Here is a 26,609-nt window from a genome sequence, read left to right as displayed (position 1 = left end):
CTGCATCTCATTACTGGTCTTCAGTTATTCAGATGTGCATTGTGAAAATGTTTACACACACTACTCACTAGTTCCACACTTCTTAAGTATAGTCTGTAGTTTGTAACATACAGTCTTCCTTTAACTGCACCATTAAATGGACATACGTAGATAACTTCCTTGTCTGTAAATGAGAAACAGCATTTACCTTTAAAACATTATGAAAAAAGCATAATTTAGGAGTTAAGGACAACACTAATAAGAAGCAATAAAAAGGATCAAAGAGTCCTGTGGCACCTTATAGACTAACAGACGTATTGGAGCACGAGCTTTCGTGGGTCAATACCCACTTCGTCGGATGACTGTACTCATAATACATACTTAAAAAGGATGACTGTACTAATAATACAAATTTATTAAGAGAAGGATCTGCATGAGGGGAAAACTTTTACATGTTAATTAATAGACATTTAGATTCTACACGCGCCCCGAGTCTGTTGATTTCTGACTACATCTGTATTTTCCTCTTCCTCACTGCCGTGTGAAAGAACTACACAAACATGAGGAAGTGACAGATTTAAAATCTCTCTTTTATAGCTGTTGGACTGTTCCTTTAAGATTCCAAAGTGAACACATTCTTAATGTTGATATTGTTTCATCTTTTGATCCTCTGCAATAAGTTCTCTTGTGTCAAAGTACACAGTTCTATTTGTAAAGGTGTGTAGGGGCTCATCATTAACAGTTCATCCTGGAGAGAACTACTCAATTTCACTTTGACCAGAGCCAAAGAACAGTTCACAGGGAAGCCTATACTGCAAATACTGGAGCCCTGGAGGCACTCTAAATACATCAGTACCACTACTACCAATTAGTGAGGGCATCTACAATGCAGGAAATACTACTACATATACAAATAAGTGCACTTAAGATCTATCATAAGCTTTGTGAAGAAATCTTATAGTAGTTATTACTGCTCTAATTAAACACAGATTTCATTGTGCAGTACATCCATTTTTCTCCCCACTTATTCCCCTGGCCCACTCTCCCCACCCACCCCCCACATCAAGAATTCCCACTCATTCTGTAGTACACTAACAACATAGGGAAAATCCAGGAAGCCACTCCTCCTCCCCCAATCTACTCTGCCCCCATTCCCTCCTTCACTTGCTCTATTAAAAATCTAGAAAATTCACATTAAAAAAATATTTAAAACCAGTTAAGGTTTTCATAAGTGCGATATCTTTCCAAAACAAACCATTAGACACAGAGTATGTCTACACAGCAACTAGACACCCATGGCTGGCCCATGCTAGCCAACTCAGGCTTGCGGGGCTCTGGCTATGGGGCTGTTTAATTGCTATGTAGACTTCCAGGCTTGGGCTCCAGCACAGGCTCAGGGACCCGGAGAAGAGGAAGGGTCCCAGAGCCTGGGCTCCAGCCTGAGCCCAGAAGTCTACATGGCAATTATACAGCCCTGCAGCCCGAGCCCCACAAGCCCAAGTCGGCTAGCATGGGCCAGCCGTGGGTGTTTAGTTGCTGTGTAGACATACCCAAAGAAATGTCAAGCTAAAGGACTCCTTTTAATGGGACCCGAACACCCACACAGCACATTTCCACTGAGGGGGATAGACTCCACACCTTCACAAGGACCAGCCTTCGGTCTCCAACACATAAGGAAACACTACATACAGTCTTCCTTACACTGTAATGCAAAAAACCTTCACTACAATATCATACTTCCCTAATACAACAGGGCAACACCTGGCAGGTGGGCACAAGTCAACCCGGACACATGCTAATGTTGCTGAAGTTGTAGTTAAAGTTGCACATTATTGTGTGAGGGAGATTGATGTGTTATGTGCAGCATATAAAAAGGGAGTGTGGGAGTCCTGTCATTGCAAACATGCTGTATGGGCAGTAAGTTACAACTAAGAGGTTACCCTTACCTTGGCATTTCCTTGCATTTAAGGGTTTGCACTGGGTGGAAGTCAGACTTCAACAACCTTGAATGTTCTTTAAAATAAAATGTTTTTTTATGGGAGTTCAGTAAAAGTTACTCCACTACAAATTCACAACAGTGCAGAGATGAAACTAATATATATGGCCTACTAATCCTTCAATATGCACTAGGTTAGATTGTTCAATGATAATTTACCTGTGATGCTAGTTTCTCCTGGTAGACGCGGTATTTCCTCATTTTGTTCCCATTTAGTTCCATCTTTTGGGATCTAAAGAAAAAGGTTGGTATAAAAACAAATTCACACTTGGTGCAACTCTTTCAAATCTTATAGCTATAAACTGTTTTAAAACATGAAATATCCAGTACATAAAGGAATAGGAACTTCAGTACAGGAACTGACATAGCAAAGCAAAACAATAAGGAACCCCTAAAATTATAATTCAACTCTGTGCTTAATGTTATTTGTTAAAGAAATATTCAAAAATAATTTTTGCATTTAACTGGAATAAAATGTCTACATCTCAATGTCTCGAAAGGTTTTGTAGCTTCCAGTTGTCTGGAATAAAAGTTATTCATCAGAGTTGCTTAGTTCAAGAGTTTAAAAATCTGTCCCACTTTTCAAATATTTATATAAGCAAAATGTTCATCTCACTATTAGACACATTTGGCACTTATATTTTTTAATAAAGATTTTAAGAGAACAGTGAGTGACAAGGCTGTAGTTCAACAGAAGTATTTCCGTAGAAGGTAGTGAGGAATACTTTTAAACAGCAAGTAAACAAACTTCTGTTATGCTATTTAAGTGCAAGGATACACAGTCCAAGTAATGAAGAAGCAGCATCTATTTGCCTCAGAATAAATCAAGCTAAAATAAATAAAATAAAAATACTTCCTCTCCCAATACTTGTGACGAAAGAGTGCAGTTTAGTAGACAGTACTTATCTTTAGGTAACTATGTTTAATCTCAAAGTGGGCCAGCTACTACGTGTGGTAAGATACAACTTGTTTATTAATCGTGTTACAGAATTTTTCTAAAGACAAAAAGAGCTGAATAGTAACAAAATTACAACATTCAGCAATACTAGAAAAAGTGCATAGCATTTTGCAAATTGAAACAGGATGGACTTTCGGGTGCTATAGAAACCTGGGATAAGAAATTCCTTTGTTTTCATAGGTTGATGCTTCAATCTTACAGTTTATTGTTGTTTCAAGTTGTATTTCAACTTTGGAAATAAAAATAATTTATACAGTAAAGAATAATAGAAGTTACTCAATAAATATTCAGTTTTGTGCTCAAGAACCTGAAAGCTAATGACCCTTGGGATACCTGAGTTAAAAAGTGAAAAAAAATACATAGCCACAATAATACAGAAGAAGCTACACTCACCCTTTTAATTGACGAGCTCTCCAAGGAGTTTGAATTATATTTAGGTGATGAGGAGGCCATACTGGGGATCTGACGAGAAAGCAGATATTGGAAGACTTCAGCTAGACTGCATATATTATACAGAAGTTAGATGTAAGAACAGGAGAGAACAGGCTTTGAACGTTTGCAAAAACAAGTTATTAAAATTTCAGATATATAGATTTATTCTAAAATGCCTTGCAATCTAATGTTTTACTCATTCAATTAATCACAATATTTTAAAGCCTCCAAAAATAATAAAATAATAATATATTAGTTTTCTTTTTAATTCCTTCCCACAGCTCCAAACAAAAGTCCCTGGAATCCATATTATATATTCTGGGTATTTTTAAAATGTGATTAATGGAGTAAATAACTCAGCATACTTAGCTATTGTGTTCTGCTACACAGTAGAAACATATACCCTCATAATCTGTCACCTGAAGGTTTATATTATAAACTTTCATTTAGGAATACAGGGAACAAAATTAAATTAACTGGCATTTATCACACAGACCTTAAAATTTAAGCTTATAAGTTTACTCAGAAGTGTTTCAGAAAGATTGAGAGACCAGAGTGGGAAAAACAGAAGGAATTCCCCAGTATTTTTATAGTCAGAAAACACAATCCCAACTTCCTCAAATTGAAGCGTCCGTGAAGCCACCAGCAGGGGGAGATTGCTGTCTTTTTCTTGATCAGAGTAACCTTGATGCATTTAAATGAAGAGGCTGCTTTTTTCTTTTTTTTTTCCCTTTTAATTCAAGTTTAAAAAGCTGGTTTTGATTAAAGACAAAAGTGTGCCATTTCAGGATTTACAGTATAAAGCAAGCTTCAGTTTATTTTTTCTGATTTTTGCAGAACGGGAACCTGTCTGCTTTAACCTCAGATGGCAGAGGTGCAAGACTATTTTCCAGTAACGTATTTTTTTCTACCAGTGATACCTTTCCTTAAGATTAACTATTAACTGAAAGCAGTCTTTTGAAAGGTTGTGGCTTTTAGATAATAAAACCAAAAGATTGCTCTTATTACAGCCTTAATCAACGATGTTGTGTCCATGGATAAACACACCATGGCTTTTTTCCTACAGACTTTTGAAACGATCCTTTTTGTCACTTGGTTTAATCTACCACTGCTTCTGCACAATAGCATGATACCAATGATGCCGCAGCAGTGTGAAACAGGCAGAAGTGATACCAGCAGTTTAGAATTGTGACCCTATTTGTTTTGAAACTGCTGTGACTGTACAGGAAAAGCACTCCAGTGCAGGGGGAGCACAAGGGTGAAATAGAACTACCTGTGAACTTCACTGGCTTGTCTTTTGAATAAGAGCAGGCAAAAATAGGAATCCTAACATTCAATTTATTTACAAGTCTATTTAAATTATTTTATGCTGCCATGATTTATGGCTTAGCAAAAAAATAGTGGAAAGTATAAAAACACACCTTCAGAAAACAAGTAGAAACCCATTAATATTCCAAATGAAAACATGAGGAAAAAAGAATATTTTGATTCAGCTTGTTTAACACTGTCATATCAAAGCATCACTTCCTTCCTAGATCTTTCTGTTTCAACTTTCTCCAAAAACTTGCTTTGGTTGTGACCCAGAAGTGATTTTGGATTTTTATTCAATTTAAACATTTAGCCAGTTGAGCTCAAGAACCACCTTATCTTTGGACTCATGAAACTGAGAAACTATTTTGTTTTAAAACTTACAATTGGGAACATACCAAGTGCTGAGGCAGTTCTAATGCCTTTGCCATGTTTCATAGGAAGATAAATTGAGTGTACTGTTCTAAAACATAAATGTGGTGTATCTATTTGTGCCACCTTCAGGACGAACTGTTCCTAGTATTCAGCAGACAATACCTCAGAAACCACAGTTGTATTGATTTAATAATAGAAAAGGCCTCTAGGAGTGAGAGAAGGTGGTTTAGAACTAGCAAATTTTCAGACAAATTTTCATAGTATAAAAAATATTGAACACAAGTTTGCAACCTTTTCTAAATCATAATGCTGTCATTTGTGTATATTTGAATACTCAACCGTCAAATGGCTGAAACTATTTTCTTTAAACTAAAACTGGCTTTTAACTGATATTTTTTGTACTTATTCTTGGTTCAAGTTTATTTTTATTAAAATAAGAAGAAAGACTGTCCATTAAGCCATTTCACATACAGATGTTCACAAAGATACCTGAGCATTTACTAAAATCCCCCTTAAAAAAAGATATTCAGTTACAAGTTTATTTTTTAAATGGTGAGGGAAGTTAAATACAACATTAAGACTGAGATTTTAGTTACAAAAATCATGTAATTCAGAGCTCAGAGTCCTTATTTCTTCTCGAACAATAATATGCATTTATTTAGCATCTTATATTAGAAACTATACAAATGTAAGTTAAGTCTTATACCACCCATATGAGGTAGGTAGGCATCTAGCATAGAAAATGAGTGCACGAAGGCACAGAAAGGGCAAGTGACTCGTTCAGATCACAGCAAATTAGTAGTGGAACTGCAACAGACTGAAGGAATCCTAAACCCCTCAATTCCCTTGTCTGGCCACTGGACAACAGTTCCTCTTATATTACAGGCACACAGAGTTGATTGGGACTGTATGTAGCTGTACAAGTTGAATTGCATAGCTAAAACCCAGTCATCAAATTCACAGGACAGGCCTTATAATTTTAGTCCCATTACTTTCTTTGTATTTATGCAGAGGTTCACTGAATGGAGAAAAAAGTCTACTAGATACTTGCTAATTTATGGTTATAAAACCTTGATACACAGCAGTACAAAAAACCCCAAACTGCTTTCATCCCATCAGCCCACTGAAAAACTCAAGTTTTCTAGTACACCTTGCAATGGAGCAAAAAAGTATGTTTGCTACACAAAGTAGAACATACAGCACAAATACTTTTAGGAAATCTATTTGTCAATACTTCATAAGCCTTGTTTTTGTAGATATTTCAGTGATGATCTCAGTAATGATAGGAACAAAATCATTTGCTGACATCTATCTATTTCAAAAGATACAAAGAAGTGAAACATGTTCATATATAGTCACAGAAAAATAGTCAAATAATTCAGTTTCATTTCCAATCGCCAGAAATGGCAAAAACTGAATTTCTTCAAAGCTATTAATATCAGATAAGATCTTACCACCAAACTAAGAGTAGTTCTTCATTACCCTTACTTTATATGTAAACTATAGCCAAGTAAATTAAACTTTGCATTAGACTTTATGAAGAAATAAGATAATGAACAAAATTCTAAATTAAGATCTACTTGAACAGATCAAGTTCTCACTTACAGTACCTGCCAATTCAAGAAGTACCCGATACTGTTTTTTTTCTTCAGACTAGAATAACTAACTGATTTTCAGAAAAGGTTTTTAAATCTCACATTAAACATTTCCCTTTAAAACATTGATTTCTTTTCTTCTGTGGAACAGATTAGAAGAGTTGTTTCTGGCAAACTGCCAAAGTGATATTGCTGCAGAGTCCAAAGGCATACTCCATCATAGTCCTAAAATAGTTTCAACTTTCTAATTATTATGCAGCAACAGCAGTAGCTCCATAGTAAGAAATTTTCAAGTGAACCAGTTTTGATCGTCCCCCTTGTCCCCCCCAAATCCCTCACAAATACTCTGCACAACACAAACCCATGAAAAAATACATGCCTCAAAGTCGGTAGGGTAGCTCTTGGGCGGACACACAATTTTTCTGCGAAAAATTTTAAATGAATCATACAAAGAACTGCTGTATTAGGACATCCTAAATACATAGTGTGTTAAATAGTTGGTACATTCTCCCCCCAGCCACTGTGCAGCGAGAGAGAAAAAAAGATACAAAGTGTACTTTTACTTAATGTACTTGAGATCTAGCAACCAGATTTAAGATATAGTTGTTTAAAGTCTTATTACATGTTTTATTAAAACATGATATAGTAACATTGAGAGAGAATGATGGTTCAGATGACCTAAAAAATTATTTGGACCTAAGTTTTCATTAAAAAACAAAAAACTATACCTTTACTAGCTCTGCCTAAGGTCATAAGGTTGGGGCCTCACCAAGCTTCCTCAGAGCTTGAAAGAGCAGGCACCAAAGGCCCGATTTTTACAAGGTATTCAGGCACCTAAAGATGCAGGCTAGGCACCCAGTGGAATTTTCAAAATCACAGAGGCACCGAACCCCCAGTGATTTCAATAGGAGTTTGGTGGTATGGGATTTTCAAAAGTGCCTACAGGTACCTAACTGCATCTTTAGGACTTAAATACCTCTAAAAATCTGGTCCTAAGACTTGAGAGTAGCTTGTCAAGCCCACTCAAAGATCATGGATTGGGAGTGACTATTGAGGCTCCTTGCGGGGTTTCTTTCCTCCCGCAAATTGCAGGAGGTCCACAAGAGGGCAAAACCTCAACTTCCCTTCAATCCTCTCGTTTTGTCACCCTTTCTAAAGAACTTGGGAGATCTGCAGGAGTGAAGAAGAGAGCAAGAGGCATTCACTCTTTTCCTGAACACCTCATCACCCCCTTATAAAGTCTGGCAGCTCCCCTCAAGAATTTGCAAAGCTCACTAGGACAGTGGTTCTCCAACTTTTGTACTGGTGACCTCTTTCACATAGCAAGCCACTGAGTGTGACCCTTCCCCTTATAAAATATATAAGGAAGTGTTTTTAATTAACACTATAATAAACCTATTGCTGGAGGTGAAGCGGGGTTTGGGGTGGAGGCTGACAGCTCACGACCCTCCATGTGATAACCTCGTAACCCCCTCAGAGGTCCCAACCCCCGGTTTGAGAACCCCTGCACTAGGACTCTTAAAAGTTTTGGAAACCACCACCAACTCCGTTATTAGGATCTAATGCCCAGTGAGCCAAATTTGGATCACTGGAGTCCTAACAAGAGTGATTTGGCTCATTTAGGGTCCAGGATCCAATTAAGGATCCTTTGACACTGATGAGTCTTCTAAAGCCTTATCTATATACGAAAATTACTGTTTAACTAAAATCGGTGCAAACCCTTATGTGGACACATTTAAAGTCACTTTATACCCAACATATCAATTTAACTTTATTCAAATTACATTTGAGTATTACATTGAGGCATGCATACTTACAACAATTGTTGTGTAATTAGTGTAAGTTATTGATAACATAGCATTTGCTCCTTTACAGATACTTATTCTTAAGCCACTGTCATTGATTAGAACAGAAAAACAATGGCTTTTAAAAAGTCATAGCACCTTAATGGCAGTTATATTACCATGAAGCACTTCATATAAGATTTTTCTTTGCTACTTAATTGCTACTGATTCTTCATTCATTTATAGTAATTCCTTACTAGATTTAGTTTCAGAATATGCAAATAGGATAAATGAATGAAATCTTATTTAGTAAAATATATACTTAATATACCTCTATAGTCTTTGGGATGAAGAAAAAATAGGAATACACCAATATGACAGTTAGAAGATGAAACAATTTGGTGTGGAGAGAGACATTTTCTTTCTGAATACTAAAAGGAAAAGTATTGGATTTTTGTAGATTTTTTTCAGCAGTGATTATGTTCACTGCCGACAAATAGCATCATCCAGAGGCGGCCCTCGCCAAATTTCGGCAGCATTTCGGCTGATGCTCATCCGCCGCCATGGTCCTCCGTGGCTCGCCATCTGGCACTTGCCAGACAAAGAAAGTTGGTGACCACTGGCTTAGAGAAACAAGTTTATTTATGGGAGCTAATGCTGCTCGCTTTTTAATTACAATGTCACCTGAAAGTGAGAATAGGCATTCACATGGCACTTTTGTACCCAGCATTACAAGGTATTACGTGTCAGATAGGCTAAACATTCATATGCCCCTTCATGCTTTGACCACCATTCCAGAGGACATATTTTAATGCTGAAGATGCTCATTAAAAAAATAATGTGTTAATTAAATTTCTGACTGAACTCCTTGGGGGAGAATTGTATGTGTCCTGCTCTGTTTTACCCGCTTTCTGCCATATATTTTATGTTATAGCAGTCTCGGATGATGACCCACTTTCACTGCAGATTTGACAAAGCACAAAGAAGGTACCAATGTTAGATTTCTAAAAATAGCTACAGCATTCAACCTAAAGTTTAAGAATCTGACGTGTCTTCCAAAATCTGAGAGGGAGGAGTTGTGGAACATTCTTTCAGAAGTCTTAAAAGAGCAACACTCCAATGTGAAAACTATAGAACCCAAATCACCAGAAAAGAAAATCAACCTTCTGTTGGTGGCGTCTGACTAAGATGATGAAAATGAACATGCATTGGTTCGCACGGCTTTGGACCATTATCAAGCAGAACCCGTCATCAGCATGGACCCATGCCTTCTAGAATGATGGCTGAAGCATGAAGGGACATATGAATCCTTAGCCCATCTGGCACATAAATACCTTGCGACGCCGGCTACAACAGTGCCATTAGAACGCCTGTTCTCACTTTCAGGTGACATTGTAAACAAGAAGCAGGCAGCATTATTTCCTGCATATGTAAACAAACTTATTTGTCTGAGCAATTGACTGAACAAGAAGTAGGACTGAGTGGACTTGTAGGCTCTAAAGTTTTACATTGTTTTATTTTTGAATGCAGATTTTTTTTGTATGTAATTCTACATTCGTAAGTTCATCTTTCACGATAAACAGATTGTGCTACAGTACTTGTAATGGGGGAATTGAAAAATTCTATTTCTTTTGTTTTTTTTTACAGTGCAAATATTTGTAATAAAATATACAGTGAGCACTGTACACTTTGTATTCTGCATTGTAATTTAAATCAATATATTTGAAAATGTAGAAAACACCCAAAATATTTAAATAAATGGTATTTTATTATAGTTTAACACTGTGATTAATCACGCAATTAATCGTGGTTAATATTTTTAATTGCACATTTACAGCGATTAATTTTTTTAATCGCTTGAGAGCCCTAGAAATTACACTAAACCATCAGCTATCAAAGACATTTCCAGAAGCTTCTGGTAGAGTGGTAACATGAGGAAAGGATGACATTATGGCTCATCACAAGTGACATAGGCAACTATAGTGAAGTCAATTATATGCACAGAAATAAATACTAGAGGTGACTAAACAGGATGGGGAACATTTACTTAAACCAGGATCACTTTTAGTAATTATAAGATGAAAAAAGAGAAACAGTCTGATAGTTTATCTTATCATAATGTCTACAATATGAATTCATCAGTGACAATACATGATGATACCAAATATTTGCACTCCATGCTGCCCAAAATCATGCTTTGTGTAAAAAAAAAAAAAGTTAATATCTGAAGACCTGTCAAATTTCTGGTATGAAAAACATATGAATCGTCTACTTATATTTTCAGACAACAACTGAAAATGTTGCATCAGAGATGAAGGCAAGTAACATCAGACTAACACAATACTCAAGAAAGAGATATTTCCCATGTTATTAAGTTACTTATTTAAGATTTGCAATGGATCTGCAGTTTTGTCATATAAATAAAGATGATGGTACCGAAATCAATATTTCCATGTTTGCACATGATTTAAAATGAAAAAGTATAGCAAACAACGAGAAACAATGAAGCCAGATAGATTAAAATAATTTGTTATCTTGAATATAAGTGACAAATACAGAGCAGTGCAGATATATATAAGTATGGAAACAAAGAATATAAAAAGAAAAATATAAGTGGAAAAACAGTTGCACATAAGAAGATTTTAGAGTTACTATAACACATAAAAGTCTGTACAACCTATATAACAACTTGCAGATGAAATAAGAAAAAGATGCTCCTGTCTCCAATAATAAAATATAAAGGACAAAAAACAACGTCAGTGTCTCTTGGCAGAGTTGGATTTTTTGTATACAGTACTAGCCTCCACAACTGTGCAAAAGACATATACAGATATAAACATGTAGGGAAGAGCAGAAATCTAGGGCGATAGCTTAATTTTAACTGAATTCTTCCATGTGAGAGCAAAGAGAGTGAGTGCTTATTAACAAAAGATAAAAGCAAAAAATCTGAAGTCAGGACTAGAAAGCAGAATACAAAACTGAATAAATAAATCAGGACAAGCAGAAACAATCTTATCCATGATCTTAAAATGATCAGTGAAATCCACAAGTTTCCCTTAACACAGAGGGGATATGGTCAACCATACCAGATTAAGAGAGCAATAAGGTAGATGAATTTCAAATGTCACAAAAAGTTTAAAGGAAGCTGCAGAAAAATAAGCAGAGTATCAAAACATGTAGAAGAGTTCCAATATCCTTGTAATATAGTATAGGATGAAGTATCAAAATATTTTAAAAGTGCCAATAGAAGGTTTAAGCCATTCTGTTTATGCATATTTAAAAAGAAAATAATGGTTCTCATATAAGAGGTTGAACTGTCAAGGCAGATTGTACCTGCAAATTAAACACTGAGAGAAGTAAAGAATGATGTTAAAACAATACACTCGAAGTTGTGATATTCAGCTTCAAGAAATTTCAAGATTTTCAAATTTAAATGCCAATGATACAACAAACAGTCATCAAGAACTATAGAAACAAAGAAGGCAATTTAAGTATCACTGGTATACACAGTCACTGCTGCAGGCCACCAGCCCTTACTTGATAGTTAGCAAGAAAATGCCAGATGAAAAAGAAAAATTCCTCAAATCATATGCAAAATGAGCAAACCTGAAAGCACCCCTGCACCAACAATAGGTTTTAAACAGGAGAGGAAATATTAAGCCAATTTCCAAAAGTGCATAATAAATCTAAGATCCCCTTCTGTCATAGTTCAGTGGGAAGTTAGAACTGTGACCCCAACTAGTCTCTCTGTGGGCACCCTTTCTAAGGCCTTGTCTACACTACTGGGAAAAGTTGGTCTAAGCTACACAATTTGAGTTACGTGAACAGTGTAACTCAAGTCAATGTAGCTTAGATCTACTTACCGCGGGGTCCACACTACACGAAGTTGATGGGAGACACCCTCCCGTCGACTCCCCTGACTCTTCTCGATCCATGGAGTACAGGAGTCGACGGGAGAGCGATCCGCAGTTGATTTAGCGGGTCTTCACTAGACCCGCTAAATCGACCACCGATGCATCGATCGCTGCGTGTCGATCTTACAGTAAATGTACACAAGCCCTAAGTGTCAGACCTCTACCCACACTTTAGACTGGATCACCCCACTTTAGACTGGATCACCAGGTTAGCACCCCCCCATTCCAACGGTACTGCCACTGTTAGGAGTGCCTTAGACTCACATTGCAGCCCCCCTCTAGTGCACTCAAGTGACAAATTTTGTTACTTTCACCTCTCTCCATGTGGAGGCCCTCAATTCTACCACTCACAGACCAGCTCGTGGAGTGGCAGCTCCCCCCATTTCCAACTGTGTTAACACAACAGACCCAATTGTATTTGGCATCTGTAAAAAATGAGTCTCTGGAAGCCTGAGACCTGTGGTTGAGTAAAGTGACTATAAAACAACTTATTCAAAACAAACGTATCATCTATTTACGCAAAGGTACATACCAAGTCGAGAGAAAGATTAAAACAACAGTCTATATACATCTGGTCCCAACTAATCTCGATCCTTTCCTTGCAAGTTTTGCACTTAGCCAAAATACCAGCATTTCTGTGCTTCTCCCTCTTATGTCTAGGATTGCCAACCCTCACGGATTGGCTGGGAGTATACCGAAATCGGCTTCAATCTCCCGGTGACTGTTCAAAGCAATCTGGGACATTTTAATAGGCCAAAAGTCCAGTAAGTGGCGCAAAGGCAGGCTCCCTACCTGTCCTGCCTCCATGTGGCTCCCAGAATGGGCTGGCCTGTCTGGCTCCTAGATGCAGGGGCGGCCAGGAGGTCTCCACGCACTGCCCCTGCACCCTACCCTGAGCACCAACTCCGCGGCTCTTACTGGCCAGGAACTGTGGCCAACGGGTGCTGCGGGGGTGGTGCCAGCAGGCAGTGGCAGTGCACAGAGCCACCTGGCCACGCCTCCACCTAGGAGCCGGACATGCCGGTCGCTTCCGGGAGCTGCCCGAGGTAAGCGTTGTCCAGAGCTTGCACTCCTGCCTCACTCCCTCCTACATCCCAACCTCCTGCCCCAGCTCTAAGCCCCCTCCTGAACCCAAACTCCCACCTAGAGCCAGCACTCCACATACCCCCGGCACCAACTCCCTGCCCCAGGCTCAGTCTGGAGTCCCCTCCCACACTCTGAACTCCTCAGCCCCACCCCCTAGCCTGCATCCCCTCCCACACCCCAACCCCCTGCTCCAGCCCGGTGAAAGGGAGTGTGGGTGAGGGAGAACAAGCGACGGAGGGAGGGAGGATGGGGGGGCCCTTGGGGCAGGGGTGGAGCAATGGTGTTTGTGCAATTAGACAGTTGGCAACCCTACGTTATGTCCTCTCCAAGCCAGGATCTAACAGTTTAGTGCCCTTTTGACCCCAGGCACAAGCCTGAGAAAATTAACCTGCTAGCCTGATTGTACCTATTGGGTTTCTGGGAACTGGGCAGACGGAAGCCCGCCCACTGCTAAAGGATCCCCCCCAGCCTAAGGGGAGGATCAACAGGATCTCAAAAACCCAACTGATTCCGGGGGACAACTAATAAAAGAACAGGGATAGGAGTGCAGTCAGAGGGTCAAAAGAAGGGAGCCTGACGGGGACACCGAGCAGAGAACCCCGGACAGCGCCCACTGCTCCTCGAAGGCGTCAAGGGAGCCAGTGGATTGTAGCCAGGCATTTCCCTATTAGTAGCTCCCCCATTGTTTCCTTGAGGATACTAGGTATTCTCTCTGGCAGTGCCTTATCTTTGTCATTATTTCCTGTTTGTTTCCCCCTAACAGCCTCCCTTTGATTTAAATTCCATTAAATCAGACAGGCTATCAAACAAGTAAACTGAAGTGAAGATGATATTCATAAAAGAAATACAGATAAATCCCCCTTTCTCCACATCTTCAGATCCAAAATCGATAGCATCCAAATGTTTTCAGCCTAAAGCCTGGTCTACACTAGGCGTTTAAATCGGTTTTAGGAGCGTAAAACCGATTTAACGCCACAACCGTCCACACTAGGAGGCACCTTATATCGATTTTATAGGCTCTTTAAATCAGTTTCTGTACTCCTCCCCGACGAGAGGAGTAGCGCTAATATCGGGATTAACATATCGGAATAGGGTTAGTGTGGCCGCAAATCGACGGTATTGGCCTCCGGGCGGTATCCCACAGTGCACCAGTGACCGCTCTGGACAGCATTCTGAACTCGGATGCACTGGCCAGGTAGACAGGAAAAGCCCCGTGAACTTTTGAAATTCATTTCCTGCTTCCCCAGCGTGGAGAGCTCATCAGCACAGGTGACCACGCACTGCTCATCTGCACAGGTAACAATGCAGTCTCCTGAGAATCGAAAAAGAGCCCCAGCATGGACTGCACGGGAGGTACTGGATCTGATCGCTATATGCGGAGAGGATTCAGTGCTAACAGAACTGCGTTCCAAAAGACGAAATGAAAAAGTATTTGAAAGAATTTCTAAGGCTATGACGGATAAAGGCCACAGCAGGGACTCAGTGCAGTGCAGAGTGAAAGTTAAGGAGCTCAGACAAGCCTACCAGAAAACCAAAGAAGCAAACGGAAGGTCCGGGGCAGGTCGAAAAACATGCCGCTTCTATGCTGAGCTGCATGCAATTTTAGGGGGCTGCGCCACAAGTACCCCACCCCTGATCGTGGATTCCGAGGTGGGGGTTGTAATCTCTGCCATGGCTGAGGATTATGCAGACGGGGAAGATGAAGATGAAGAAGAGGAGGAAGACCTAGCAGAGAGCACACAGCACTCCGTGAGCCCCAGCAGCCAGGAGCTTTTTATCACCCTGACGGAATTACCCTCCTCCCAGCCCTCACAATCAACTATCCCAGACAATGACGCCATGGAAGGGAGCTCTGGTGAGTGTACCTTTGCAAATAGCAAACAGTGTTTTTTAAGCAAGCCTTTTTTAATGATTGATTTGCCCTGAGGACTTGGGATGCATTCGCAGACAGTATAGTTACTTAGAAAAGTTTGTTAACATGTCCGGGGATTGAGAGGAAATCCTCCAGGGACATCTCGATGAAGCGCTCCTGTAGGTACTCCAGAAGCCTTTGCAGAAGGTTTCTGGGCAAGGCAGCCTTGTTCCGCCCACCATGGTAGGACACTTTACCACGCCATGCATGTAGCAAGTAATCAGGTATCATTGCGTGGCAAAGCATAGCAGCATATGGTCCCGGTGACTGCTGGCATTCAAGAAACATCCGCTCTTTATCTTGTTCTGTTATCCTCAGCAAAGTGATATCGTTCAGGATAACCTGGTTAAAAATCAGGAAATTAAGTAAGGGTGGTGGCCATTTTTCTACTGGGTTCGTGGACTGCGGCAGCTTAAAAAAAAACCTTTCCTGCACGTAGCGAAGCGGGGGGAGGGGAGGAGTGAAATGCCGATGATCTTTTTTGTGTTTGGTCACCGGCGATCTTCCCCAAGCTACCAGCCACGCAGTGGGTGCGGGGGTGGGAAGGTTGTTGATTAGCAGGGAGCTAGCGTGATATTAGCCATGCGTTGGGGGGGAGGGGTAAATCACTACAGAAGCCGAAAGACAGTGGCTTACCATGGCCGCATGCAAGCTGAATTCTGATGCCTGGACCTGTGTCTGTGAGATCTGTAACTCCAGAGCTGCAAGCACTCACTATTAAGATGAAAAATGCGACCTTGTAGGGAAATCACATGTGCTAGGTGAATAGTGCTGTTCACTGTGAAAGAGTATAACCATTGTTCTGTAAAATGTATCTTTCTAAATATTTATCTCCCTCATGCAGCTGCAAATTTTTCAACCATCCCTCCTCCATCCCAAAGGCTAGCACAGATAAGGCGGAGGAAAAAGAAGACGCGAGATGAGATGTTCTCGGATATTATGGAAGTTACACGCAATGAAAGAGCTCATCTGAATGAGTGGAAGGACGTGGTATCAAATTACAGGAAAGAGGCCAGTGAACGTGAGGACAGGAGGGATGAACGTGAGGACAGGAGGGACAACCGAGAGAGGTGGCGGCAGGAAGACCGGCAGGAAAATCAGCGGTGGCGGCAGGAAGATCAGCGGTGGCGGGATGCAACTCTGGGGCTGCTGCGTGATCAAACTGACATGCTCTGGCGTCTGGTGGAGCTTCAGGAACGGCAGCAGGATCACAGAGTGCCGCTGCAGCCCCTGTATAACCACCCTCAACCCTCACCATGTTCCACATCCTCCTCACTCAGACGTGTAAGAACGCGTGGGGGGAGGCTCCGTGCACCCGCCCACTCCACCCCCGTGGACAGCCCAACCAGAAGGATGTCGTTACTGTGAATTTTTTTTAATGGCCTTCTCCATCCCTCTTATCCTCCTCCCAAACCACACCCTTACTTCTCTCCCTCTTTTTATAATGAATCAATAAAGAATTCATGCTTTTTAAATGAGAGTGACTTTATTTGCATAAGTAAGCTGTACTCGAAGGGGGAGGGGGAGTTGCTTACAGGGACTGAGTCAATCAAGGGGGTTGGGTGTTCATCAACAAACACAGCAGTCACACTGTACCCTGGCCATTGATGAAGCTCGTTTTCAAAGCTTCTCGGATGCGCACCGCTTCCTGGTGTGCTCTTCTAATCTCCCTGGTGTCTGGCTGCGCGTAATCAGCAGCCAAGTGATTTGCCTCAGCCTCCCACCCCGCCATAAAGGTCTCCCCCTTACTCTCACAGAGATTGTGGAGAATACAGCAAGCAGCAATAACATAGGGGACATTGGTTTGGCTGAGGTCTGAGCGAGTCAGTAATGTCCGCCAGCGCGCCTTTAAACAGCCAAATGCACATTCCACCACCATTCTGCACTTGCTCAGCCTGTAATTGAACAGATCCTGACCACTGTCCAGGCTGCCTGTGTATGGCTTCATGAGCCATGGCATCAAGGGGTAGGCTGGGTCCCCCAGGATAACGACAGGCATTTCAACATCCCCAACTGTTATTTTCTGGTCTGGGAAGTAATTCCCTTGCTGCAGCCGTTTAAACAGAGTAGTGCTTCTGAAGACGCGAGCGTCATGAACCCTCCCTGGCCATCCCACGTGGATGTTTGTGAAACGTCCCTTGTGATCCACCAGTGCTTGCAGCACCATTGAAAAGTACCCCTTCCGGTTTACGTACTGGGTGCCCTGGCGCTGCGGTGCCAAGATAGGGATATGGGTTCCATCTATCGCCCCCCCCCAGTTAGGGAATCCCAGTGCAGCAAAGCCATCCACTATGGCCTGCACGTTTCCCAGAGTCACAACCTTTCGTAGCAGCAGCTTAGTGATTGCTTTGGCTACTTGCATCACAGCAGCCCCCACAGTAGATTTTCCAACTCCAAATTGATTCCCGACTGACCGGTAGCTGTCTGGCGTTGCAAGCTTCCACAGGGCTATCGCCACTCGCTTCTCTACTGTGAGGGCTGCTCTCATCTTGGTATTCTGGCGTTTCAGGGCAGGGGCAAGCAAGTCACAAAGTTCCATGAAAGTGCCCTTACGCATGCGAAAGTTTCGCAGCCACTGGGAATCGTCCCACACCTGCAACACAATGCGGTCCCACCAGTCAGTGCTTGTTTCCCGGGCCCAAAATCGGCGTTCAATGGCTAGAATCTGCCCCATTACCATCAGGATCTCCAAAGCGCAGGGGCCCGCGGTTTGAGAGAATTCTGTGTCTACGTCCTCATCACTGTCATCGCCGCGCTGCCGTATCCGCCTCCTCCTCGCCTCGGATTGAAGGTCCTGGTTCACCATAGACTGCACGAGAGTGCGCGAGGTGTTTAAAACATTCACGATTGCGGTATTGAGCTGAGCAGGGTCCATGCTTGCTGTGCTATGGCGTCTGCACAGTTCACCAAGCAAAAAAGGCGCGAAACGGTTGTCTGCTGCTCAGGGAGGGAATGGTGAGGCTGTACCCAGAACCACCCGCGACAATGATTTTTGCCCCATCAGGCACTGGGATCTCAACCCGGAAATGCCAAGGGGCGGGGGAGGCTGCGGGAACTATGGGATAGCTACGGAATAGCTACCCACAGTGCAATGCTCCAGAAATCGACGCTAGCCTCGGACCGTGGACGCACACCACCGATTTAATGTGTTTAGTGTGGCCGCGCACACTCGATTTTATACAATCTGTTTTGTTAAACCGGTTTATGTAAATTCAGAATAATCCCATAGTGTAGACGTACCCTAAGAGTCAAATGTCCTATTTCAAAATGTGAAGGAGACATAATCAGGTGAGATAGCGTAGTTTAAACCTACAGTATTTTTCCTCTCTCTAACCCCTTCCTGTCTTCTCTCAAGAAACTGCACTGAAAGCATAAAAGCAGCTCCCGATTTGGGTGCCTACAACTAAATTTTACTTTCTAAGTTACTCAGATGCTTCTTCAGCTTCCCTGCTGGGCTTAGAGAGGAAACCAATGGCTTCCCTTTTTTTTTTTCCTTTTTCTTTTTTTAACAGTCCTTTTTGCAGTACATCTGCTGCTCCTCTTGCTAGTTCTCTCTCCTATGGGCCCCATCCCTGCACCAACTGCTATGCAACTTGCTTGCTTCCCCGCCATTCCCACTCCTGTAAAGACAACATGGCTCCAACCTTCTGCTCTCTCTTCCCTCACCCCTCCCCTCAAAGGAGCCCCTCCTCAGATGCTGCTTACTCTTTACTCCCCTCCTGGGGGGAAAAAAAAAAAAAAGCTGTCAGAGAGCACATTTTAAGTTTGTAATTAAATACGAACATTTTCTTCATAACAAAGTCACTCTCAAGATATACAGTTAAGAGCCTTAAGACAACAGGCTAGAAATCAGTTCCTTAAAAACCAGCAACTCCACTAAGCTTTCATTTTCTTTGCTTGCACATTCAGATATATCTATCTCACTCAACAAATTTATTTCAGTTGCTACTGTCACGTTCAAAGTTTCTGGCTTTGGATGCCAAATAGGACCTGAAAATAATAGTCTATTTAGTAGGGTAAGCTGCATAACAACAATTCCACTAGGTCAGAAGACCATAGCACTCTAAGCTCATCTTGGTTTACATATGTCATTGATGGTTTCTCTACCCTTACTGTCTGAATGGTCCTGCTGATTGTGGTCTGAAGAAAATCATGAGAGCATGCCTAATCAATATGGGAATAGAGTAGCCATTGCCATTGCCAGATTGGACATTCCATTTGCACCAAGAGCAATTCACAAATTCAGTCAAGTGCGTCTACCTGTGGAGCTCCAAGTCCCTTGGAGTTTTGAAGGCAGATAAAAATTCATGCAGCGATCAGTATGCGCAAATTGCCTGATAAGTCAAACCACCTTCATGTGGAAAGCTCTTTAATATGTGGCTTGACTGAATAATATATGCTCTATCTGCAGAATTTCCTAATATTGTTTAGACCTTCTTGTAGGTTTACATAAGTGAAGACAGTCAAATTCATCGCTAATGTACGCAGATTCTTGAGCGTGTCTCATAAGGAGGACTGTCATCAGTAGTATCACTTCTAGCTCCAGAAGACTTTTCTATCTGCTCTGTGCTGATACTGAGCTCTTTTCCAGGCTGGCCTGTCCTTTTAGGACTATGTAGTAATGATCATGAGAGGTACGCTATTAAGGAGTTGGAACCACTCCCAATAGTTTCCTCATACGCACCAAACATATACATAACAAGACAATGACCCCTGCCACAAAGAGCTTACAACAGAATTGTATGAAATGAGAACAGGGAGGATACAATACAGTGCACAAGATAACAGTGAGATAATTATGACTAATATAATAAGCAGCAATCATAGTACTTCAGCTGCCTAAGGAATGTCAAGCGTATTATAGACATCATGGCACTGTTAGGTTTTAAAGAGATTTAAAGGAAGAGAATGTGGTGGCCTTGTAGATTTTTTACAAGAAGTCTCCCCATGCTGCCTCTTATGCAAAGGAGAAGTGTGAAAATACTCCACGGAAAATTTGACAAGATACTCTCCCAATGCCTCCCAGAACCAGGAGACAAGATGTTATTGTACCAATGGCTTTAAATAAATAAAAATTAACATTAAATTAAAAAACACCCTGCTGTTCTAGAGCAGGTATTGAATGAAAAAATGTTCTAGGAAATCCAACTCTTATTTGGAGAGGATTTTTACCAGCTCCTAGGCTTTCCTTCTCACATTCTGTTTCAGCATTTTCCTTTGTAGTCTGAACTCTAACTTCTACCCAAATTTCAAAAGGACTGCATTTGAAAAGTTAATTAGACCTCCTGTAAGGTCACTTAAGGTGCAGACTACATATTCCTGTCATTGGCCTCCAACAGTACTTTCTCTAACTGTTCTCCTCCTTCAAATTATGTTGAAAAAATTGCTTGGAGAGGTTGCCATGGAGGAGCCAACAATGTCTTTTAGCAATAGCATTAGAAGCCATATCTCACAAGACAGAGTCAATAGAAGTGTGTGCCATGATAGATGTAGCTGAAGTAAGCTTTTTGCAGATTGACTTTTATTTACTGTCTTGCTATATCCTCTGTCTTCATATCACCAAGAAAGAGCAGCATGCACTTCAGTGGTTCCCAATATTTTTTTTTGTTAGTACCTGTCCCCAGTGCCACATCGTGAAAGTGCCATCTCTTTTTTTCTGTCTCTCCCTCACCACCCCTTGTCATCCTCATGTTCTTTCCTTTGCTGCTCTTGCATTTTTCTGACTTGTCCCTTACTTACCTCCTACCTTCGTTTACTCTCTGGTAGCTCTGATTCCCCTACTCATTACCCCACTCAATTCAAAGCCATACACTGCTGGGGTGGGGGAACATCCACTGTTGCCCTCCAAAGCTGATGTGGGTGCCACGCGAGCACAGCAAACAAGGTTCAGGTGTGGCAGGTTGCTCAGTCTGAAGTCCTGTACAGTGAGCTTCTGCTGCAGCAAGCTACAGAAAGACGCACAACAGGAGCAAGGAAAAAAAGGAAACAGACTGAGCAGCACATTTGCAGTATGTGCATATGTAGTTAGGAATGATCTGCAGCTTTCCAAGCCAGACAGACCCTTTTTTCTACTTTGCATCCCATTGAAGTAGTCTGTACCTCCCACACCGCCACTCATGTTGCGAAAAACTGATGTAGCTGATGAAAATGTTTGAGGAGCAACAGATGCTGCTTCAAAGTTTCTTTTAAGAAAGTCTTCAGTCTCTCTTTCTGCTTGTTCTTTTTGAAAGATATCCCCTCAGGCCACAATAGCTCTACTGCTAAAGATTTAACTGACGATTCCACCTATGAAATGGAAGTTATTTCTCTTTTACATTGCTATACCTTATAAAAACTTAATTACGATGGTTGAAATGACATCCTGTGTCCAGGTTTTCCCCAATTCCCCATTGATAATGTTCTCAAACAATGGATATATTAGTGTGCCATTCTCTTTCACCGATACTTTTCGTTCCCTTTAGTCCATTTTTCAGTGCTGTGTTGGATTTATCCCCAGTGCCTATAAAAACTAGCTAAAGGATGGGGAGAGGCAGGGGTGAGGAGAACGTGAATCTTGCTTTCTATCAAATGTGTGGTCATCTGGAAGACCCATTTCTTCAGGGGAATTATGTTTTTAAACACGCTGTTAGCAATGTTATACCTCTCCAGAATGCCCACCCTCTACGTGGGCAACTGATCATTTAGATAACCTGGCTAAAACATCAATCTTACTGGGTGGCGCCATCACTTTCAGGGAGACCCTAACTTCACCTGCTGATCCCCCTTAGACTCTGTCAAGTCATTTTAGTTGCAAAAGCATGAACCGATCCACTTCAGTGCAAGGCTGAATGACTACTGTAAACTAAGCACTTCCACTACAAATGGTGTTTACTTGGCTTTTGTGTTATAACTGGGCCTCTGGCAGGAATCCAACAGGTGGGGAGAGGCATCCCACAGTTGCCAGCAGGTATTAATTTTTAAATGCCAAAATAAGAAGCAAAAAATAAGGAACTCTCACTGCTGATGTAAAAGGAAAAACTGAACTAACTCCACCTAAGTGAACTAACTGGAGGCAAAATTTCAGCTGGGGAGGTAAAGGGCTTTCCCCTCAGGAACCCTAAGAATGACCGTTCCAAACTGGCCTCTAGCATTTATTTTCTTCTCTATAGGTTCTTATAAAGCACTCATCACTGTAGTGTCTGTGCAGTTTCCAGTAGCATATTAAGCAATGTGACTAACATTTGTCACGTGTTTGCTCTCTGATCCTCTCCCCAGGGGAGACGTGTGCAGTAGTGTTTTGTTTTGATGTATTGTTTTAACACACAGAGCTATACATTTATGTTGAAAAGACAGTATCTATGCAGAGGAAGTGGGCAACAACTGGGTCTGAAAAAGAAGTTGTAATTTATACAATTCCAATTCCATAACAATAAGCAATTTATGCCCTCTCTCGCACAACATTTTAAAAATACTGTTACACAGTGTGCAAGATTCATTTTGTCAAAGATTTTAAGGGAATGTCATAATATATTGTGTAGCTATGACACACATCAGAAATGTATTCTACTAGACAAAAAAAGTTATTATAGAATTAGTTTGATCAAACTAGATGATGCAGAACCTAACTCCCTCTTCAGGAAATGTTTCTATTACCAGTTTCCTTCTGAGCAAACAAAGTATGATACATAGTATGGAACATAAAAATTCAACATTTCATACGGGTCTGTTCTTTTTAATCTGAACTCTCTACTTTTGTCACTCGCAGGACATATATTGACAACACTAATCACATTACAGCTTTCTGCACCTATCAGCTTTGATATCTTTAACTGGAAACCTAGTTTGTTTTTACCACCGAACCATGGATGAAAACCAAATATTGTAGCAGTGTGTAATAAGCATGCTTTGTTTTTGTCCACTGATACAGTCTTCTGCCAGGAAAATTTTGTCCTTTAGACCTGGCTAACGACAAACAAGTCTGACCATAACAAGCACTATTTCCCTATGGGTAAGTAAAGAGTTCTGGACAGCAGACAATTATACCACAGCTACAGTAGAACCAAACCATAAGAACTTATATAGACATTTTCTGCCAGTCTGTTTTTTAACATAATATAACCTTGTTTATTAACTACACCACCAAAAGGGCAGCACTCTTCAGACCAGATACAAATAAAGACAAAATCCATTCAGTCGTTTAATATTAAGCAACACGCAACTAATTTAGACCTAAAATTTATTCTAGTCTTTCAGCATCTCTAGAGGTATTTTTGAGAGCTACCAAGAACAAGTGTGAGATTCCCTCTTTGTTCTTAAAGGAAGCCCTACTCCCAGCACCATTAAAATTAACAAAAAAAAAATCTTAAAAGGTCTTGCAGTATGGTCATTTGAAAAACAATGATGCAGATGTTAAAACTGATTTACTTTTCTGATTTTATTCTAGCACTAACTCAGCCAAATGAACAAACTGCAAACATCACTACCGTGTTTCCTACATCACATAGAAAAGGCTGAAAACAAGGTGGACTAACAGCAAATTAGCAAATTGCTAGCAAGAACTAGTCTCATTAGGAATCAAATAAAAATATTTGCTCTGAAATTAAAAGACCTACCCCACATGTTAACGTCATTGGGAAGGGAAACTTTTCTGGAGGGGGAAGAAATAATCTATGTAAGCACCTCCACTCCCCTGAAGAACGTGTCATGTATTTCAATTAAACATTTAACGTGTCATTTTAAGTTACCAACGTTGAGGCCATCAGAGCAGCTAGAAACAGAAGAAGAATCCAGAGGGAATGAACAGTAACAGACTCCTAGAGAGCCCCATGAAGCAGCATCTCTGTTTGAAGCCAAAGGTAATTTACACAGCACCCAAACCGAGCGCAACACAAACACTGGGGGAAGGGAAATCTCTCCATGGCCTGATCTCCTCCTCCAACACAACTTCCAGCTTTTAAACGGGTTTCAGATGGCAGGAAGGTAGGAGCCTAGAAAGTGTCTTGGGAGACAAGGTGAGCTGTGACTTGAGAGAAGGGAGAGGAAATGGCCCGAGAGTTAATCATCACACCAAGCTCTAGGGGAGTGAAGTGATGTTCCGTGGGATGGGGCTGATCTGGAGGGAGGGGCGCTGGAAAGACAGGGGTGGCAGGCCAGGCCGGGTGATGGCTGGAAGACGGGGTGTTATGTAGGATGGGGGCAGCCTGGGAAGGGGAAGAGGGTGCCACGAGTGGAGGGGCGTGACTGGATGGCAGCGACCCAGGGGGTAAAGACCCGGCGGTGTGGGGGCTACCTTAGGGGAGGGACACATGGGGCGAGCGGTCTGGGGGAGGGGGGGGTGACAGTGACCTAGGAGGCGGGGTGGGAGAGGGGTCCGTGAGGGTGCGGTGGGGGGAGGGGTATGGCGGGGGTTCGTGTGAGGGAGGAGAATGGGGTGGGGGTGCGCGAGGGGTATGGCGGGGGGGGGGGCTGGGGCGTGCCAGGGCGGAGCTACAGGGGCGCGGGTGGGTGTGGGGGAGGGGTATGTCGGGGGGCTCGGGGTGGGGGTTGCTGTGGGGGCGGGGGGGCCCAGGCCGGGCTCCTGTTCCGCAGCCCCAGGGTCAGCAGGAGCCGCCTGCTGCCCGGTAGGAGGCCGGGACACTCACCGCGCTCTAGCCGCCGTTTTCCCCCTGCCGTGGGTCCGAGTCCCGCTTCCGCGCCGAGCGCACCCCTCACGGCACGGGCCAACTTCGGCCTGTCACGTGACCGGGCCGGAGCGGAGCCCCCCTGTCTAAGGGCTTGGCTGAAGGGGCTCGGCCGAGCAGGGCCGCGGGGCCTGCCGGGAGCTGTAGTTTGCTTGGGCAGGGACGGGCCGCGGGGGCTGCCGGGAGCTGTAGTTTGCTTGGGCAGGGACGGGCCGCGGGGGCTGCCGGGAGCTGTAGTTTGCTTGGGCAGGGACGGGCCGCGGGGGCTGCCGGGAGCTGTAGTTTGCTTGGGCAGGGACGGGCCGCGGGGCCTGCCGGGAGCTGTAGTTTGCTTGGGCTGAAAGCGCCTGTCTCATATCACAAGGACCGGCTCTAAAAAGAGCCAGGACGAGAAAGTGGCCGGGTGGGGGCGGAGTGGGAAAGGAGACCCATGAACCCCTGCAGGACAACAGCCCCCCTCTCTCACCCATGGAACAAACTGCCTCACCGCCAGGGTGACCAGGCAGCAAGTGTGAAAAATCAGGACAGGGGGTGGGGGTAATAGGATCCTATATAAGAAAAAGACCCCAAAATCGGGACTGTCCCTATAAAATCGGGACATCTGGTCACCCTACTCACCGCAGCCCTTAGGCGGCTAAGGCCTAACCCTGGGGAGAACAGTGCGTGGACTGCTAGCAGCACCACACACGGACTCCACTAGAGCTTCTGCCCTCAATCTGTTCCATTCTGTAACCACCCATTACAACTGCGGGGTAGGGGGACCTGTTGCTGCCTATTTAGCCCTAAATAGAGGTGGGTGAAGCCCTGTGAAATCTGGTTAAAAGCCCCAAGCTGAGAACCCATGAACTAAGGCTGGCAACACACAGCACAGTGAAAAGTTGGAGGACGGCGACCAGCATAAGAGAGGAGTGATTAAAATGGTCACACTAACAGGGAGTATCTTAATCACCATTATTTCATGACTGCATGGAGTCATTTCCACTGGTGTGAAGCTCACAACACAAATGACTCCGCAAAATGCAGGGAACCGGTGAATTGCTACAAGAGAGTTATGGCCCCAGATTATCAGAAATTATAACAGACTGCCAGTCAAAAAGCTGTGTGGGACAACTGTGCATTACCCTGGCCTAGAGTGACCAGATGTCCCGATTTTATAGGGACAGTCCTGATTTTTGGGTCTTTTTCTTATATAGGCTCCTATTACCCCTCACCCCTGGCCTAGGAGATGGAGACAGATAGCAGAGGCAGTATTGCTATGTAGCAATCTACCATCAAATCAAGGATGGATAATAATGACAAATAGACACTGGATAAAAACCGAGTCACATACCGGAACTCTGTCTTGGATAGATGCCTGATGTGCTGTATCTGCCTCTGACAAGCACCCAAGTTCCTGTCTTTTTTTACACTTTGGCAGCACTTGTTAATGCCACTACTATATTTTTAAAAGGTATTTGAAATGGGAGCAAAGAAGGAGAGAGATTGGGAGGAGACAGAACAAGGCAGGAGAGGAGAAAACAGGGAAAGGAAAGAGGGGAGGGATCAGAAAAAGAACAGGAAATAGTGAAGGAGAGGGAGCGAGTGTGAAATGGAAGCTTTTCTGCCTCACTG

The 26,609-nt window shown here is 42.5% G+C and overlaps 1 protein-coding gene across 3 annotated transcripts in view; it reads right to left on the bottom strand.

Moving 5' to 3' along the window:
- The window catches only part of MTM1 (myotubularin 1), a 59,286-nt gene extending 34,163 nt beyond the window's left edge, over window positions 1-25,123 (bottom strand). For 2 of the 3 annotated variants that reach the window (XM_045029882.1, XM_045029883.1), the window contains exons 1-4: window positions 24,063-24,206; window positions 3,327-3,395; window positions 2,135-2,207; window positions 69-163 (exon numbers count right to left, since the gene is read on the bottom strand). In XM_045029882.1, the coding sequence (XP_044885817.1) occupies window positions 69-163; window positions 2,135-2,207; window positions 3,327-3,395; window positions 24,063-24,077 (252 nt within the window). In that variant the 5' untranslated portion in view covers window positions 24,078-24,206. Of the gene's footprint in view, window positions 1-68; window positions 164-2,134; window positions 2,208-3,326; window positions 3,396-24,062; window positions 24,207-24,959 lie in introns of those variants that run through there. The other variant, XM_045029884.1, reaches the window with a different exon arrangement.
- Between the last annotated feature and the right edge of the window lie 1,486 nt (window positions 25,124-26,609).

This window comes from Mauremys mutica, chromosome 9, assembly GCF_020497125.1.
Source record: "Mauremys mutica isolate MM-2020 ecotype Southern chromosome 9, ASM2049712v1, whole genome shotgun sequence".
Taxonomy (NCBI): Eukaryota; Metazoa; Chordata; order Testudines; family Geoemydidae; genus Mauremys; species Mauremys mutica.
This window is presented reverse-complemented; position numbering and strand designations above follow the sequence as displayed.